This window comes from Rousettus aegyptiacus, unplaced genomic scaffold, assembly GCF_014176215.1.
Source record: "Rousettus aegyptiacus isolate mRouAeg1 unplaced genomic scaffold, mRouAeg1.p scaffold_m13_p_3, whole genome shotgun sequence".
Taxonomy (NCBI): domain Eukaryota; kingdom Metazoa; phylum Chordata; class Mammalia; order Chiroptera; family Pteropodidae; genus Rousettus; species Rousettus aegyptiacus.
In genome coordinates this window covers 50,078,001-50,096,315 of record NW_023416306.1, presented here as the reverse complement: position 1 = coordinate 50,096,315, position 18,315 = coordinate 50,078,001, and the positions used below count along the sequence as shown (strand labels likewise).

The 18,315-nt window shown below is 37.3% G+C and overlaps 1 protein-coding gene across 2 annotated transcripts in view; it reads left to right on the top strand.

Annotated features, from left to right (window-relative positions):
- Positions 1-4,622: 4,622 nt before the first annotated feature.
- ERMP1 (endoplasmic reticulum metallopeptidase 1) overlaps positions 4,623-18,315 on the top strand; it is a 42,786-nt gene continuing 29,093 nt past the window's right edge. The window contains exons 1-4 of one of the 2 annotated variants that reach the window (XM_016138370.2): positions 4,623-5,028; positions 6,374-6,675; positions 10,208-10,335; positions 10,971-11,076. In XM_016138370.2, the coding sequence (XP_015993856.2) occupies positions 4,685-5,028; positions 6,374-6,675; positions 10,208-10,335; positions 10,971-11,076 (880 nt within the window). In that variant the 5' untranslated portion in view covers positions 4,623-4,684. The remainder of the gene's footprint in view (positions 5,029-6,373; positions 6,676-10,207; positions 10,336-10,970; positions 11,077-18,315) is intronic. The other variant, XM_016138369.2, reaches the window with a different exon arrangement.

Here is an 18,315-nt window from a genome sequence, read left to right as displayed (position 1 = left end):
TCCACATTTTCACATCTTCCTTTGATACAAAGGGTAATTGGTTTCCATATTTTTCTATTGAGGCATTGGTATTTTTCTTGTAGATTTTTAATATATATTAAATTAAATATATCTATTAATTATCTAATATAAATATATAAATTAAATCTATATTTAGAGACAGAGAGAGACAGACAGAATATAAAGTATATTATTCCCTTGTTTTTAAAATTTGTTGAAAATAATGTTCCAAGTTTGTCATTTGACTTTTCATATTTTTGGTGATTGTTTTTGACATATAGAAATTTTCAATTTTGTCTAATCAACGTGTGATTTTTCCCTTTATGATTTCTCCCACTTCTTTTTTGATTAGAGTCCTTGTCTATTTTGAGTGTTAATTATTATAATTGTTTAATTATGTTTACCTTATTTCTTGTTGGTTAAAAAAGTTGTTTAATTCTGAATCGTACTTGTTTTTTTCAGTGTGTAATATGGTGTGAGGTTCCAATCGATTTTCTTTCCCCAAAAGATCCAATTTTCTCAACCCCATTTGTTTCCAAAATTTCTTTTTAGCTAGATATAAGTTCTTTCAAAATTCGAAGAATTTCCTTTCTAATTAGCCATGGGAAAGGGTAATCTGACATGAAAGCTTCAACTAGTAATGCAGCTGGGCTGTTTTTCTAACTCCTTAGTGGTCACAAGCTACATGAAACTAGGGGGCAGGAAGGATCAACCTGAAGACTGAAAGGGAATTGAAAGTGGGGCACCGTCCCTCTCTCCTTAGGGGGTAGCTTATGGGGGTAGAAAAGCTCCGAAGAAAAAGGGGATTTACAGATCTGGCCTATGTACCTTTCAGAATGCCCTTTTCTGCCAGCACTGCAACTTTTAGGCTGCCTTGCTTATTGAAGGTACTCCCTGTAACTGACCATTGTCACCAGATCCTGAACGTTCTATTGCAGAGCTTTGCAGTTAGGAAGCTCTAGGTTCAGGCCGAAGGGATCTAAACCAAAAACAAAACAAAACAAAACAAAACAAAACAAAACAAAACAAAACAAAACAAAACAAAAACAAAACCCTAATGATGACTATGAACCTGGACATGAGCCTTCATCCCTGGCCCTTAAAACAAAGCTGGCCCACCCTCATACCACCTTAGTGAGCACATAAAATCCAGCTGTAGACAATAGCACTTGTCTACAATATTTTCCCAGGATTTATTTTGCCTTTGGAAACTTAGTTTTGATTTTTCAATCTTTGACCCACTCTGCCTGTCAGCTTTGGACACCTGCTCTGTCTTTGGCAACTGATTTGAATCTCTTCTTACTTCCTGGTATGGCACCTCCTTTGATTTTCATATACCTGTAACATCAGGTAAAAGGTGTCCTGCCAGCCTCAGTCCCAGAGAACTTTCACCAAGTGCCATTGCAGTCCCTTTTCCAAGGAAAGATGCATATAGGCTATGGGATGAACTCTGTGGAAGACAGAGACTGGCAGTTCACCTGAATCCTGACAGCTCACATCCCCTTCCACTCATCTTTGCCAGGTTACTAGGAAATACTGGAGAGATGGTAAAACAGAAGGGACTTGAGACATCTCTGTGCCTGTCAGTAGGTCTGGCTCTCACTTTGTCCTAAAGAGACACACATCTTACTGCCAAATAAAATGAATTGAATCAATCCTAGAGATCAACAGCTCCCCAGATGAGACAGCTGAAATCTTTCACATCTTGTTCCATCCTCATCAGCAATATGATATCTGGGAACTAGAATGTGTTTCAATTCACTGTGGTCTACTTCCCACACAAATAATACTACAGCTCAACAACCCCAAACTTCAAAGGCCAAACATTAGCAAAGTCTTTTATTAATCTAGGCGTGGTCATTGTGCTCTTCTACCCGGCACTGAGACTGAGACTCTGAGCAAAGTCGTAAAACAACTTAGAGCATAAACTTCACTGCTCAAAACAATTCCAGAGTCCAGGAGGCCCTCCTTGCGTTGGCCCCTGCCTGCTTTTCTGACCTTCCCTTTGCCACTGACCCCCATGCCCCTTTGCTCAGGCTGCTTTAGCTACATGTCCTACTCAGTGTTGCTTCCAAATATCTCAGTTCATTTCCCTCTGTTTGAAACATTCTTTCCTCAGGCTTTTATGACTCCATTTCTCACTTCATTCAGGCCACCTCCAATGTCATCTCCTCAGAGAGATCTTTCTTGATCAGCCTACTTAAAACAGCAGGAAGGATCAACCCTCAGTCACTCTTAATTACCTGCTTTATTTTTCTTCATAGTAGTTTATCTGATATTTTATTCACCCACAAATACACACACACACACACACACACAGACACACACACACACACACACACACACACACACACAGTTTATTGCCTCTCCATTAGAATGTAAGCTCTGAAAAGGCAGAAACTTGACTTGTTCTTTGCGTTTCCCCACCTTGATCAGCATCTGACATAAAGTAGATATCCAATAACTGGTAGCTTGAAACTATTCAAATGTGAATACTATCGTTTACACAAGTCTGGAGAAAAACTGCTTTCCAAAGCCCCAATTATAAAAACTCAACTTCCACCACCTAGGGCTTTCTGATTCTCATGAAAGGAAAATGGCTTTTAATCTAATTTGCAAAAGATTGTATAAAGAAAAAATTCTGGAGAATAGCATTTAATGAGACACATGTGTAAGGTTCTTTCACATATATTAGCTGATTAATCCTCATTGAAGCCCTCTAAGGCAGGCATTATGTCCATTATCACAGATAAGGCCAGTGAGACTCTGAAGCTAACTTGCATAATGCCATGTGTATTGAAGTTTCCGATTTAGGAACTCTGACTCCAGCAGCCAGGCTTTTTTTCTACTATGGTGCATTGTCTTCCATGCAATATTGTCAGAGGTGCTTAACTTACACTATTCATTCAGAAAAAGAGAGCTCAAATGATTTTATCAATAACACGGCTCTTCGTAGGTGCACCTTATCCCTAGGTTTTCTGACACCCGCCCAGTCCAGCAAGTGACAGCATAAAATATGTAAAGCTTAAAAGACCATGAAACATTGGTACCCTTCACTTAGGAACCAGAGACCCCCACATCTTGTTATGCTGCAGCAGACAGAGTTGTCTCTGAGGTGTTATCTTTCAAAGATGGTGGAGGTGGTAGAGCTTTTGGAAAGAAACTAGTAAGAGAGTTGGCTCTTATAAAAGACAAATATATGTTCATTTTCTCATTTGACAAATATATATTGAGTGATGACCATAGGCTAGGCACAGAGCTAAGTCCTGGGAATATAGTAATGAATAAATAAGATAGACATTGTCTTTGACCTCATGAACCTTACTGACTAAAAAGGACCTTATCAAACTAAACTTATGCTGATGCTCTAAATTTTTTTCACGTATTTACCCAAAACATATTTATAGATTACATACTACATGTCATGCTTTGTATTAAGAGGAGGGAATAAAATGGCGAGCAAAGCCATACATGATTTCTGCCTTCATGGAGCTTACGGCTCAATGAGGAAGACATTAAATAATTACATGCATACCATTGTGCTATGAGATCCTACAAAAAGGAAAAAGTGAAAGTGAAAGAGGAAAATTTGAAAGTGAAACTGGAGTTAACTAGGCAATGAGGGGAGGGAAGAACATTCCAGGCAACTCGAACAGCATGTCAGAAGATCCTGTTGGAGAAGGAAAGATGGTGAGCAGGAAGGATGTTAAAAGAGGCCAGCTGAAGAACTAAGAATAAGGAGCACCCTGGTGTCTGGTGGACCTGAGCTGTAGGCTGGAGCAGAACTGGCAGTGCACCTTCCTAGTTGGTCTCTAGGTTAATGGTCATGATGCTGCAGCAAATCTGCACTGGAGACACAGAGCTTTGAAGCAGAGAGGTCCATTACATTATCAGGCAGGAAGAAGGCTGGATGATCGCTTTTGAGATTGCCATACTCAGTAGTGGAAGAGAATGCTGTTTTGGTAGCCCATTGATTTAGATTTACGTTCTTTAGCTGTTACCTGTAAGCTCCTCAGCTATTAAGTGGGAATAAATATATTTCCCTTTCAGGGTTCTTATGAGAATCAAATGAGATAATGTATTAAAACACTTAGCACAGTGCTTGGCTTATGGCAGGCATTGAATAAATAATAGCTATTATTTTTCTTCACCTGTTAAACGGAGACAGTGATAGTATTGGTTACATCACATGGTTATGAAGATCTATTATTAGATTACGTATGTGGAAGTGTAAGGCTGAGACTTCTTGGCGCAGTCCTATTTCTAATATTAAGAACCAGGAGCCTGCAATTTCCAGAACTTATTCTAATGCTCTTTCCAAAAGCGGGGCCATTGCCTTCATCTGCTTGGTGCACATGTGCATTCTTATAAAAGCAATCTCTCACTTTTTTCACGTTTCTAGGTTTATGGTTATCTTTCAATTTGGAAACCTCTCTACCACCCCAGGCAGGGAGGCCCTGTAGGAGAAGGCACACCCATTATGGCCAGCCTGGGCGGGCCCCTCCACGGTGCCCACTGGTCATCAGTCCAAACAGTCTGAGTCTTCGCGGCGGGACGGGCCAATCAGAAGAAGTTTGGCCCTCTGCAGTTTCCGTCCGCTCACTAGGAGGCGCTGCGGCAGCCGCGGCTGCTCCCGGGGCTGTCGCGGGCTGGGGCGGTTGGGCTGTCTCTGAGGGTGGTGGCTATGGAGTGGGGTTCGGAGTCGGCGGCCGTGAGGCGGCACCGCGTCGGAGGGGAGCGCCGGGACGGCTCAGCGGCCTTCCCGCAACCGGCGAGGGAGGCCCCGGCGCAGGAGCCCTTGGCGGACGCGTGCGGCGGCGGCGGCGGCGTGAGGACGCGGAAGCGAAGCGCGGCGGGCAGCGCCGGCGCGAGTCGGGATGCGGGGACCGGACTGTCCGAGGCGCGCGCGGCGCTGGGGCTAGCCCTCTACCTGCTCGCGCTGCGGACGCTCGTGCAGCTCTCGCTGCAGCAGCTCGTGCTGCGTGGGGCCACTGGGCACCACGGGGAGTTCGACGCGCGCCAAGCCAGGTACCGGCTGCACCCTCCCGGCCCGCGCGTCCCCCGTGGGTCGCCTGCCAGAGCCCGGGCACCGCACCTGTGTGCACCCGCCCCAGCGGGACCGCTCAGGCTCGCCGACAGCACCCTACTGCACATGGGGTGGGGTGGCCTTACTCCACCCTCTTCTGGAGTCCCAATTTACAGGACAGGGGCTTGCGTGGTCCCCGATTAGGCTGGTGGTACAGATAGGGAAGGCCAGGGAGATTGCGCCTGTTTTCCACTCCCTTTTCGTCCCACCTGCATGTAGTTTGGTTGTTAGTCGGTCTCTCATTTTCTGGAGCAGCTTCCACTTTTTGCTTTCGCTCCTGCTTTCCAAATGAAATGGAGAGTGAAATTTGTATGCTTAACCAGTTTTATAAATTTGGTTCCCGAGGAGATGTCGGAAGGAAATAATGCAGTGGTCCAACTTTTTAAGGTTCACAGTACTCAAACCTGAAAGTTATGGAGGTTCAACCTGGAAGACTGCACTTCAAAATTGTATAATTTCAGAAGTTCTCAGATTCCTGGAGGTTGTCCTTGGGTCCCTTGTGTGTAAAGTTTAACTTTTTTTTTTTTTTTTTTAATAAAGACACCATTAAGTGTGCTAGGAAAGGTGATTATATCAAAGGTACTGTAACCTGAGTGTGTCAGAGCTCAAAAAATCATAAGCTAGCAATTTTCAAAAGCCACCGTGTTTTGAAAACTTTCTTTGAACACAAAGTACTGGAAGCTTGTTTTATTAAGCACTTCTGGAACACACTTCCCTTACCCCCCTTTTTTCCTCCACTTGGAAATCAGTGAAAAGACAAAATATTTTTTGTTTGTTTTGGCCTGAATTGAGGTTATTTAGGCCTTGTGTGCATACTAGAGGGCTGAGTCCTTTCTTCGCAATCAAAAGTTTGTTGTTGTTGTTATCGTTTGTTTATTTAACCTCTTAACTTAATTGTCATCACTTATTAGTTTTGGTAACTCAGAATCAGTAACCCTCTAGAGAGTGGCACAGTGAAGTTGCATTCTGTTCTGTCTAGTCTTTAGCAGTTACACATTTTGACTAGAATACTCGGTCTTTGTATTGATTTCAAATGAGGATTGGGAGAAGTTGGGAGTGGAAGGGTAAAGGAAACTCCCAGGGGCTGAATTCATGGGAGACAAAATGAAATGATGGAACTTTACAAGTGATTTTTTCACAGAGTACCTGAAATAATAAAACGCAGCCTTGTTATGTGAGAAGTCAACTTGTTTTGGGAGTGAGGGGACATGTAGAGGAAGAGTTCTTCAGTGCTGTGTTAGTCTTAAGCCTAGCACACTCTGTCATCATTCTTTTGGTTGCTTCCAGGGATTATCTTGAACATATCACATCCATTGGCCCCAGGACTACAGGAAGTCCAGAAAATGAAATTCTGACGGTGCATTACCTTTTGGAACAGATTAAACTGATTGAAAATCAAAGCCACGGCCTTCACAAGATTTCAGTAGATGTACAGCGGCCCACAGGCTCCTTTAGCATTGACTTCTTAGGAGGTTTTACAAGCTACTATGACAACATCACCAACGTTGTGGTAAAGCTGGAACCCAGAGATGGAGCCCAGCATGCTGTCCTAGCTAACTGTCATTTTGACTCAGTGGCAAACTCACCAGGTATGTTCCTGTTTTTAGTCATTTTGAAATTGTCACAGCCCACAAAGCTTATTAACACCATGCTGACTGGGCAATTGTGCGACACTATTTTCTTGGACAAAACTTTATTTGTGATAGCAGGCGGGATAATGAGAATAATGTCATTTAGTTTAAGATCTAACTCCTTGCTATTCTCTGAAAGTACTTTTATTCTACTAAGGATACCATACATTTATAGTACTTCATTATCTATAAATCTTCCTCTGAAAATACTTTGTCAAAATAGAATACTTGATGTTTAAGACAGTGTCTGACATAATACTTTGAACGAATGAGAATCCCCAAATTGAACTGCTATTAAAAAAATAAAATTCATCAGGAAAATGTTTTCAGTAATTAAGGGATTGTAAGTAGGGAAGAATAGAAAATAGTATTTTACAATGGAATCATAGCATTTTAGAGGTAGGCAAGACCTGAGATAGCATCTGGTTCAACCCCCTTCTTTGACAGAAATAAACTTTACTGATCACCACCGATCAGAGACAAAGGTGGAAACAGATGCTGGATTTCTAGCCAGTCAGTTCTTTAGCTACATTTGAAAGGAAGGAGAATTAATGTTCCCTTTGACAAACTACTTAACCTCTCCTTGCCTTAGTTTCTAATCTGTAACGTGGAGATAGTAATAGTACTTTCCTATTCGCATTGCTTGTTTTGTAAGTAAAACATAGACTAGTGCCTGGCATGAAAAATGTTTTTTTGTTCGTTTCTTTTTTTTTTTTTTTTTTTTGCTATTAATTGTTCTTTAACATCAGTATTTCCAAAATGTTTGAACTATAGCAGGCCCAATATGATCATCTAGAATTATACAAAATTTAAAATAAAATTTATTTGCTTGATTGAGTGATTCATCCTAGGATATCTTTAATCAGAAAGCTTGCCAATTGTATTTAGAGTATAACATGCTTTTAAAAAAATCAGTCTATACATATTTTCAAGATTACATGTAAAAGCAACCAGATTTGAAAAAAACTCTGTGTTTTCAACACAACAATGGATTGAATGCATGGAGTACAGAATAACTTGGTGAAATGGGTGAGTTGTTGACTGTCAGTAGTGAGGTCAGCAGAACCAATATGAATTGTTTAGGGTGGGAGAAATTCACCATGCATTTGTAGCATGAGAAGAAAATGGCATCATTCCCTCAGTTCAATATTGGCACAATATCCCAATGACATGTATATTATGGAATAGTCTTATTTCTATTACGTATTTTTTCAAGATGTTAAAAAAGTCAGTGATACAGCCATCTGTTTAAATTCAGAAATACCTATTTCAAAGCTGTAATAAAGTGTCACCCTATGCCCACTATTATGATTCTTGAATTCTAGGAAGGGACAAATTAACACCACAGTTATTTAAGAGCATTTATGTAAGAAAGATGTATATGCAAGTATCAGAAACATAGTGCCAAATGTTATAAATCGTATGTATGGAGTCTAATAATGAAAGGATGCCATTTTTGTGGGTCATTGGAACTCCTTTTAAATTAAAATTTTATAAGAATACCTATACCAACAATCTTAAGGGCATTTCTGTCAGTAATAAGTTAGGTAAAAACTAGATAAAAAATCTCATAAAATGGACTACACCTGAATCCTTTCAGTGGATGAACTAATCATTGAAACAGACATTTTTTAAAAAAGTTCTTCATAGCAATATATCTGGACCTTAGAAACTGATGCCAATTAGGAGTAATGTTACTCACAGAAAGGCCTTAAATATCTTCTTGTGGTTGCTTCGTGGTTCCAGGTTGATGGTAGAAGAGACATTGAGTTATTTTAGGAGTGACTTCAATTTCAGGGTTAATTCTAAATGGAAAGAGATGTTGATTAACCACCCAGCCCTTACCGATACTGCCCTCTAATTTTATTTCACAAATATATTTGACCCTCTCTAGTTCCATTCTCAGATAACAGGACTGTTAAGAGGATAGTTTAAAACTTTAATCAATCATATATAGATAGGTCTCTTTCAGTTTCCCTTTGAATAAAGGAAATTTTGTGGTTTGCTTCTTATTTTGAAATAACTCACAGCCTTAAAGTTAAAAACCATTAATTTTATTTGGTTTTTGGAAGGTAGCACTTTTTACTGATAGCTACATATACTTCCAGCTTGATAGTAATTAGTTATTACTTTGCTTCACTTTAATTAAAATACAATTCAGTAATTACTGCCAAGACAGCTAACTAATAGGTAATAGTTTCTTGAGTAGGAATGGAGTCTGGAATTTAAGTGCCAAAACAAGCATCTTAGCTAGCTGCAGAGCCTTAAGTTTGCAAAAAGAAGAAGGAAAAACACCTAGTACAGCTGATATTATCTCGTAATCCTCACAGTACACCTGTGAGGTAGGTGTCATTAGCCTTGTCTCTATACAAGGAAGTCGTGGGGTAAATGACAGATAGAATTTACTTCCAAGCCTTTCTTACTTTAAAACCCATGCTAAACTCTGTAGCACCATGCCTCCCAATGTATAAACCCAGAAATACTCTTCTCTGGGTTATTAGTCTTTAAACTTTTTATTATGGAAAATTTCAAATATGTACAAAAGCAGAATTGTTTAATGAACTTGGGTGTACCTGTCACCCAGCTTGGACAGTCTGATCTTGTTTCTTTATCCCACTCCTGCAACCTTCGATTATTTTGAAGCAGGTCTCAGCTCTATCAGTTTCTCTGTATTTCAGTCTATATCACTGAAAGATAAGGACTCTTTTCTGACACGTTTATAATACCGTGCATTATCTCACTTAAAAAATAATTTCTTAAGCAAATATCCAATTTCTTTACCTCTTACAGTACTTTTTTAAAAAGTCAAGGCACTAAGGGCATCATTATAATCACCTTGAATTAATATATAAAGTTTCTGAATCAAGAAGTTAAGTGATTTGATGAGGTCCTCTGCTTTATCAGTGCTGGGATGAGGGGTACTTCTTAGGTCATTAGTCTCCTTTTCTGTGACTGAGGTTCCTTGGAGAAACCTTAAAAATGCTATACCGTCCAAACTGACTACTCTGTAAATGCAGAGTGATCTTCAGCTTTTATGATTTTGGTAGGAAAACAAGCAGGAAAGGATTGGGTGGCAGAGGAATGTGATTTAGGAAGCTATGAACACCAGAAGTGAGACTATTACAGAGGTTGTGGAATAAAGATAAAGAAGGGAACAAATTGTTTTGGGTTGATGAGAATGTTAGTTTTCAGTATTAATTTAGGCCTTACCTGGTTAATTATTCAACAGATACTAATTGAGTGGCTACTCTTGGCTAGGCATGGTTCTAGACATTAAGAGTAAGTCAACAAGCAAACCAGGCAAAAATCCCTCCCTTCATGGAATTTATTGCAGGTGGGTGTAATTGCCACCTCATGGTAACAGAGCTATACCTCTCATCTTGCAGCTCTGTTATGGTTCCTTGATGAGAAAACCTCATTCCTAGCCCTGATGGTTCATACTGTAAGGGTTGTGAAATCAGAGAGGCAAATCTGTATTTCTGATTTGAAGGTGCCAGTGATGATGCAGTTAGCTGTTCAGTGATGCTGGAAGTCCTTCGTGTCTTGTCGACATCTTCAGAAGCCTTACGTCATGCTGTCATATTTCTTTTTAATGGTGCTGAGGAAAATGTCTTGCAGGTGAGATTTTACTGTTTTAAATACTAGGCTTAAATAATAATAAAAAATAATAATAATTAACACATTTGATTATTCATTTGAGTAGTATCGTAAAATCATATGCAAAAGAAATATTGCACCAAGAAGTACTTTAAAAATTCTACAGCCATTTGTGTACTCATGTTCAGCATTTAAAAATTCAACTTAGAACGGATCATCTTGTCAGTCTGTGATTCATAAAAGGTCTCTGTGATGGCATAATTATTCACCTCAGGTTTTCTTTCACGCTGGAGTCTCAGAGATGTTTTGAGGCAGGCATACCATATGAATATTCAACCATGCAGATTGTCCCTTCTCTTCTACTTTTTTGCCCTTTCTTTTGCACAGCCTCACACTTACTAAGGATTTTATTTGGCACCACTCATGGAAATCAGGCTGCCTTCTGTGATGGTGACTTTCCACTCAGCAAACTGTACATAGGCATTATGCATAGAGAGATAAATAGATAGATGTCTTCAGATACAGTCTTTGAAAAAATGATTATTTTCCTATTCTTCCTCTTATCAATATAGTTGTTCTGTCTTTAAGCAAAATAGCAAACTAGAGACTTTGACAATTTCATGTTGTTTATATTTGTTTTTTTCCTTCTCATTCAGGCTAGTCATGGTTTCATTACTCAGCACCCCTGGGCCAGCTTGATTCGTGCATTTATTAACCTGGAGGCAGCAGGTGTGGGAGGGAAAGAACTTGTATTCCAAACAGGTATGCGAGGCTGTATTTTATATTTTAATGCAATTGCATCGTATACTTTCATGTAATTCTTTTTTAATAAAAGTGGAAAGTTTTTGAATATAAATAATCTCTCTAATGAAATGAACATTCTTTTTAAAGCATGAGATAGTTTTAGCTTGTCTTTATATGGTGGTTATTAGATGCCAAATGTCATTCAGAGAGTTTTATGTATAAATAATCCTCAGAACATGAGGGAATAGTACTGTTATTACCCTCATTTTACAGATGAGAAAACAGAGGTAAGAGATTATAACTTGCCTCAGGTTTCACTATTGGTAGATGACACAGCAAGATTTGAACCTAGGCAGTCCAGATTCAGAGCCCTGTTATTACCATTAACCAGGTTGTTATATAGGTGGTGAACTTCTTTTAGCTGTTATGGATGATTATTTTATAAATAATATTAAATGACAATAATTTCATGAATTAAAATGAGAAAATTTACCCATACTTAAAGGAATTTAAATGCATTTACCTAGGCTTAATGAGGTCTAGACCCAAGTCAATTCCTTTATTTACATTTGTTGAGTAGTTACTTTTGCTAGGTCTGACTAGTTTATAGTCTGTGTTCTTTTTAATAAATGTAGGTAGTTTTACATAAAAATTCTACAGTCATATACATTTTAGATATAATTGCATTATCTGGAAGGATATAAACAAACTGTATAATAGTCACTGCTGGGTGATGAGTATTGGCTAGTGGAGCTGTGGTGGGTGTGACTTGGAGGGGAAGGTGGAGCACAATGTAAAAAACAGTTTGAACTCTTCATTGCTTCATGAATTTAAAACCAGAACTGTCATAACTGCTTTACTTATACTCTTTATAGTTTTCTGTAAAACTATAAATTTTTGCATTGCATGTGATTTCTTTCATAATAAGGCAATAACAGACTCATTACTAGTTAGCAATATATATACAATTTAAGTGTTTTACTCATTCTAAAATAAAATCCCCACATTTCAAAAGTACTTTTTTCTAGAGGGCATCCTACAGAAAATTTGGGGAGGATATTTCTCCCTTTTCTGAATTTTTATACAGTGTTTTCCTTCTAGGTTTTGGTAGCTTATTCTTGTGGCTAAACTGCATACCCAGAAGTTTTCCAGGTGCTGACATTTTACTACCTCTCCCAGTATTTCACTTCCAGATGCCACTGCCTACAAAAGACTAGCTTTCCTTTGGGGATGGCTTTCAGAAAGCTAGTTATTGTTGCTTCCACATTCGAATAAAAGAAGGTAAAGGCCGCCTGGGTTTGTAGTTCTGCTTGAGAGTGTATGCTAGATCGCTCTGTCCTCCGCTTCTTTAACAGGCCTTTATTTTACTGTGCGGTAGCACTTGTTCTGTCCTGGAACCTTTCAGTTAAAACATTTTGTACTCTCTAGTGCTCCATTGTCATTTCAGAGAGGGACATTCAGTTGGGGAGTATTTGGTGACTAGAATAATCATTACTACCTAATTTTTAAAAAGGGCCAGAATGCATGAAAGAATGACTTTATTTATCAGGTTAGCGATATGTATCTTGAGTCAAGAAGGCTTGATTTCATAATTTTGAAGGTATTATAAAATTCATTATTTTAACATTTAAAACAGATTAAACCAGTAATATATATTCCTTATAAAACACTCAAATACTTCCAGCCTTGTGTAGAAGAAAGCCCATAAGTACAGGAGTCACAGATTTCTTTTTTGTCTCTTGTGAAAAAAATTATCCATGCCGCTGTTATCGTACCATCCAGAGCAAACCATGTTATAGTTGAGTCTCTACCCTTATGGAATGTTTTCTATACATATACATTAATATATTTTATATATTATTCATACATAGTGTACATACATAATGTACATGAATATGTACATAATGTACATATTCATACATAATGTACATTAATATATTTTATATATTATTCATACATAATGTACAAAACTGGGGTCATACTCTATCTGCTATTTTATAGCCTGCTTGAGATTGCATTCTTAAAAAAAAAAAACAGCTTTATTGAGATACCATCCATACATTGTACAATTCACTTGGTTAAAATATAAAATTCAGTGGTTTTAGATATTCACAGAGTTGCGCAGCCATCACAGTCAATTTTAGAATCTTCATCACCCCAAAGAGAAACTCCATACTCATTAGCAGTTTGGCATTTTCACTTTGTATAGTATTTTTTGAGGTTCGTACACGTTATAGCATGTATCAGTATTTTTTTTTTTATGGCTGAATTATATATTCCATAGTATGGATATATCTCATTTCATTGATCAATTGATGGGCATTTGCATTGTTTCGACTTTTAGACTATTATGAATGATGCTGCTATGAACATTTGTGTGTCTGTGTGGACATATATTTTATTTTGGGTAGATACTTAGGAATGGAATCCCTGGGTCACATGGTAAATTCATGTTTACCTTTTTAAGAAGCTGCCAAACTAAACAATTAAGTTTTATTTTAGAAGAAATGTAAATTCAAACAACAGTAAGTTTTTTTATAATAGATTTGCAAAAAATAGGTGGAATGATAATACCCAATGCTGCTGAATATAGAGGAACAGACATTTTCATACACTGTTGGTAGAAGTACAGATTGATGCAGTTTGGGTATAGTTTGGTAGTATATACAACTTTATTAAATGTGCAGACCCTTCTCTTCAGTAGCTCTACTTGTAGGAATTTATCCTATAGACATAGTTGCACATAGGCACATAGATCTAAGTACTGCATAGTCTTCTTGGCTTTTTTATGAGTAAAAAATTGAAATCACCTTCAAGGTCTATGCATAGGAGACTGGTTATATTAATAGTGACTTAAACATTTTTTTCGCTCTTCAGTCATTAATTCTCTCCTCTCCCATGAGATCATTTCCATCAGCACACAAACATGTTTCTTTTCTCTTCTTGAAGAAACCACTTTTGATCCCTCCGCACCCCACAGCTATTGCTTGTTTCTCAGTTTCTGTCTATAGCAAAATTCTGTGACTGGAATTCCTTTTTTCCTGTTTTTGAACTAGTTTTTGTTAGCTTTAAGTTTACCGTTGTACAAATCACATTGCTAAATACAGTGGTCAGTTCTCAGACCTCATCTTACTTGGCTTTCCTAACAACATTTACTGCTTTCAGTATCTCTTATTAATTCTTCTTTTCTTTTTCCTCCTTTCTTCTGAGTGTTGATGCCACCAACTAAATTTAAAAGGAAGTAGAGCAGTGGGAATGATGCTGTTTGACTAAGCTGTGTCTACTTTTACTGGACTTTCAGGGAACTTTGACTTTTCATTCATTTTTTTTTCTCTTTTTTTATAAAAAAAATCTCCAATTTTTTTTTTTCATTATCGAAATATAATAGACAATTAGTTGCTGGTATTTACATTGTACAATTCAATGAGGTTTTTTTCCTTACAGTTGACATACAATAATATAACAGTTTCAGTTGTACAGCATAGTGATCAGAGATCCGTATAACTTGCAAAGTGATGACCCCACTAAATCTAGTACCTTCTTCCTCCTTACATATTTATTACATTATTAACTCTCTTCCCCATGCTACACTCTACATCTCCATGACTATTCTGCAACTATCCATTTGTGCCTCAATCCCTTTGCCTTTTTTTGTCCTCCCAACTCCCCTCCCATCTAGTATCCCTTTAAATATTCCCTGTATCAATGAGTTTATTTTCACTTTGGATGTTGTTGATTTTGTTTTTTAGATTCCACATATACGTGAAATCACGCGATATTTGTCTTTCTCTGTCTGCCACACATGCTCATACCCTTTGCATTAAGAAAGATAGGGCTCATTTCTTAAGAAGAAATTGTTACACAAGAGGAACCATCATAAGATTTAGATAATGGCAGGAGAAAGAAAGTAAAATGAAAATATTTCTTTGTCTTCCTTCCATCTTTCTCTATGAGGTAATTAAAAGCTTTCTGGGAGAGTCAGGATAGGGTAATAATTAGGAACACAAGCTCTGCAGTCAGCCGGCCTAAGTTCAAATCTCAGCTGTAGCAAACCTGAGGCGCGTAGCCTCGGACAAGTCACATAACTGCTCTGTGCTTCAGTTCCTCATCTGTAAAAGTGTTTGTATCTACTTCTTAGGATTGATGACTACTGAGTGAAATCCTTAAGTTAGCGATTTCTCATCTAAGGGCTCCCTTGCCTTGTTTTTATCATGGCAAGACTATCTTACTCAGGAGCTGATCTGCCTTCCCCGTCTCCCTGGCGTGCCTTTTTACACCAAGGTCCATAGGCCTTAGTGGACAATCAGTGAGAGGCCTGCATAGGGCTGGAGCTTTGGAATGCAGTGGTGAATCTCTAAGGGGTTAAAGGCCAGGTAGTGAGTATTTAAAACTGTAAATCCCTTTCTTGCTGAAGGGTCTTATATTTTCTCAAGTATTTTTTATAGTAGGATGTATAAATGAATTTAGACTTTCATCTTTATTTTTTTATTATCATGAAAGAAAAGCACAGTGTTCAGCTTAATGAATTTTTACAAACTGAATATAATCATGTGACCAGAATCCAGATCAAGATTAAGAGTATTGTCAGCACTCCAGAGGGTTCCCTGTGTCCCCTTCATAGTCATTTATCACCACAAAGGTTACCTCTGTTCTTGGTAGATTTAATTTTACTCGTACTTGAACTTTCTATAAACTGACTCATATGCTATGTCTTCTGTTGTGTATAGTTCTTTTTTTTTACTGAACATTATGTATGTAAGATTCATCTGTGTTACATTTAGCAGTAGTTCATTCTTTTTCACTGATGAATAATATCCCACTGAATAGAATATCTGTTGTGCTGGTGATGTTAGATTGTTTCTAGATTTTGGCTCTCATGAATGGTACAGTTATGAACATTCTCGTAAATGTCTTTTGGTAAATGTGTATGTACATTTCTGAGGAGTCATAAGGTGTGCATATTCAGCTTTGGTAGATACTTTTGGTAAGTGCCATACTTAGATGCAAATATCGATAAAATATTAGTAAACTGAATCTAGCAATGTATGTGTGTGTATATGTATATATTAATATATACATACAAAAAAGATAATGTTTACCAATCAAGTCGAGCTTATTCCAAGAATATGAGATTTTTTGTTATTGTTGTTTTTTAGTTTCAGGTGTATAACATAATGATTCAATATTTGTATGTATTACAAAATGATGACCACAATAAGTCTAGTTAACGCCCATCACCACACAGTTATAAATTTTCTTTTCTTGTGATGAGAACTTTTAAGATCTACTCTTTGCAACTTTCACATACACAATACAGTGTATCTGAACTACTGCTAAATGTAACACAGATGAATCTTGCATACTGTCACTGTGCTATGCATTGCACACTCAGGACTTAATTAGTTTATACCTTTGAACACCTTAACCCATTTCAGCCACCCCCTCCTCTGGCAACCACCATTCTCTTCTCTGTGTCTATGAACTTAGCCTTTGTTTGTTTGTTTGTTTGTTTTTGTTTTAAGATTTCACATATAAGTGAGATCATACAGTATTTGTATGATCTCTGACTTACTTCATTTAGCATAATGCCCTCAAGGTCTGTCCATGTTGTCACAAATGACAAGATTTCCTTCTGTTTTATGGCTGAATAATATCCATTGTATGTACATACTGATTTTCCTTTATTCATTCATCAGTGGATGCTTAGGTTATTTTCATATCTTGGCTATTATAAATAATGCTGCATTGAACATGGAGGTGCATCTGTCTTTTCAAGTTAGTATTTTGTATCCTTTGGATAAATGCCCAGAAGTAAAATTGCTGGTTCATATGACAGTTCAATTTTTAATATTTTGAGGAAATTCCATACTGTTTTCCATAGTGATTGAACCAATTTACATTCCAACCAATAGTGTACAAGGGTTCCCTTTTCTCTACACCTTCACCAACACTTGTTATTTCTTATCTTTTTGGTAATAGCTATTCTAACAGGTGCAAAGTGATTTCTCATTGTGGTTTTGATTTGCATTTCCTGATGTCGAGTGCCTTTTCAAGTACTGGTTAGCCATCTGCATGTCTTTGAAAAAATGTCTATTCATATCCTCTTCTCATATTTCAATCAGATTGTTTTTGGTTTTGGTGGTTTTTTTTTTTTTTTTTTTTTGCTATTGAGTTGTATTAGTTCTTACTTTGAATATTAACCCTTTATCAGATACATGATTTGAAAATAGTTTCTCCCATTCAGTGGGCTGTCTTTTCATTTTGTTGATGGCTTCCTTTGCCGTAGAGCTTTTTCATTTAATATATTACAAATTATTTGTTTTTGCTTCTGTTGCCTTTGCTTTTTGTGTCAAATCGAAAAAATCATTACTAAGAACAATGCCAAGTCACTTACTGCTTATGTTTTCTCCTAGGAGTTGAAGGGTTTCAGGTCTTATATTCAAATCTTTAAGCCATTTTGAGTTAATTTTTGTGTGTGCCATAAGGTGGTCCAGTTTCATTCTTTTGCATGTGGCTGTCCGATTTTCCTAACATCATTTATTAAAGAGACTGACCTTTCTCTATTGTATATTCTTGGCTCCTTTGTTATAAATTTATTGAATATATGTGCTTGGGTTTATTTCTGGGCTAGCTGCTCAGTTCCATTGATCTGTCTTTTTCTTTTTAATGCCAATAACATAGAGTTTTGATTACTATAGCTTTGTAATATAGTTTGAAATCAGGAAATGTAATGCCTCCAGCTTTGTTCTTCTTTCCCAGGATTGCTTTTGCTATTTAGGGTCTTCTGTGGTTCCATACAAATTTTAGGATTGTTTGTTCTATATCTTTGAAAAATGCCACTGGAATTTTGATAGGGATTGCATTGAATCTGTAGATTGCTTTGGGTAGTTATGGACATTTCAGCAATATTAATTCTTCCAATCCATGAGCATGAAATATCTTCCAATTAATTTGTGTCTTAAGTTTCTCTCATCAGTGTCTTATGGTTTTAGTGTGCAAATCTTTCAACTTCTTGGCTAAATTTTTTCTTAGGTTTAAAAAAAAATTTTTTTTGATGCAGTTGTAAGTGGTATTCTTTTCTTAATTTCAATTTATTATTAGTGGATAAAATGCAACTGATTTTTGTATATTGATTTTATATCTTGCAACTTCACTGAATGGTAAGTGAAGATGGTTTAATATTTAAAAAATCAATCTATGTTATCAGAAAAAGGAGAAAAGCTATCTTAATAGATAATCTCGATGCAATCATATCAG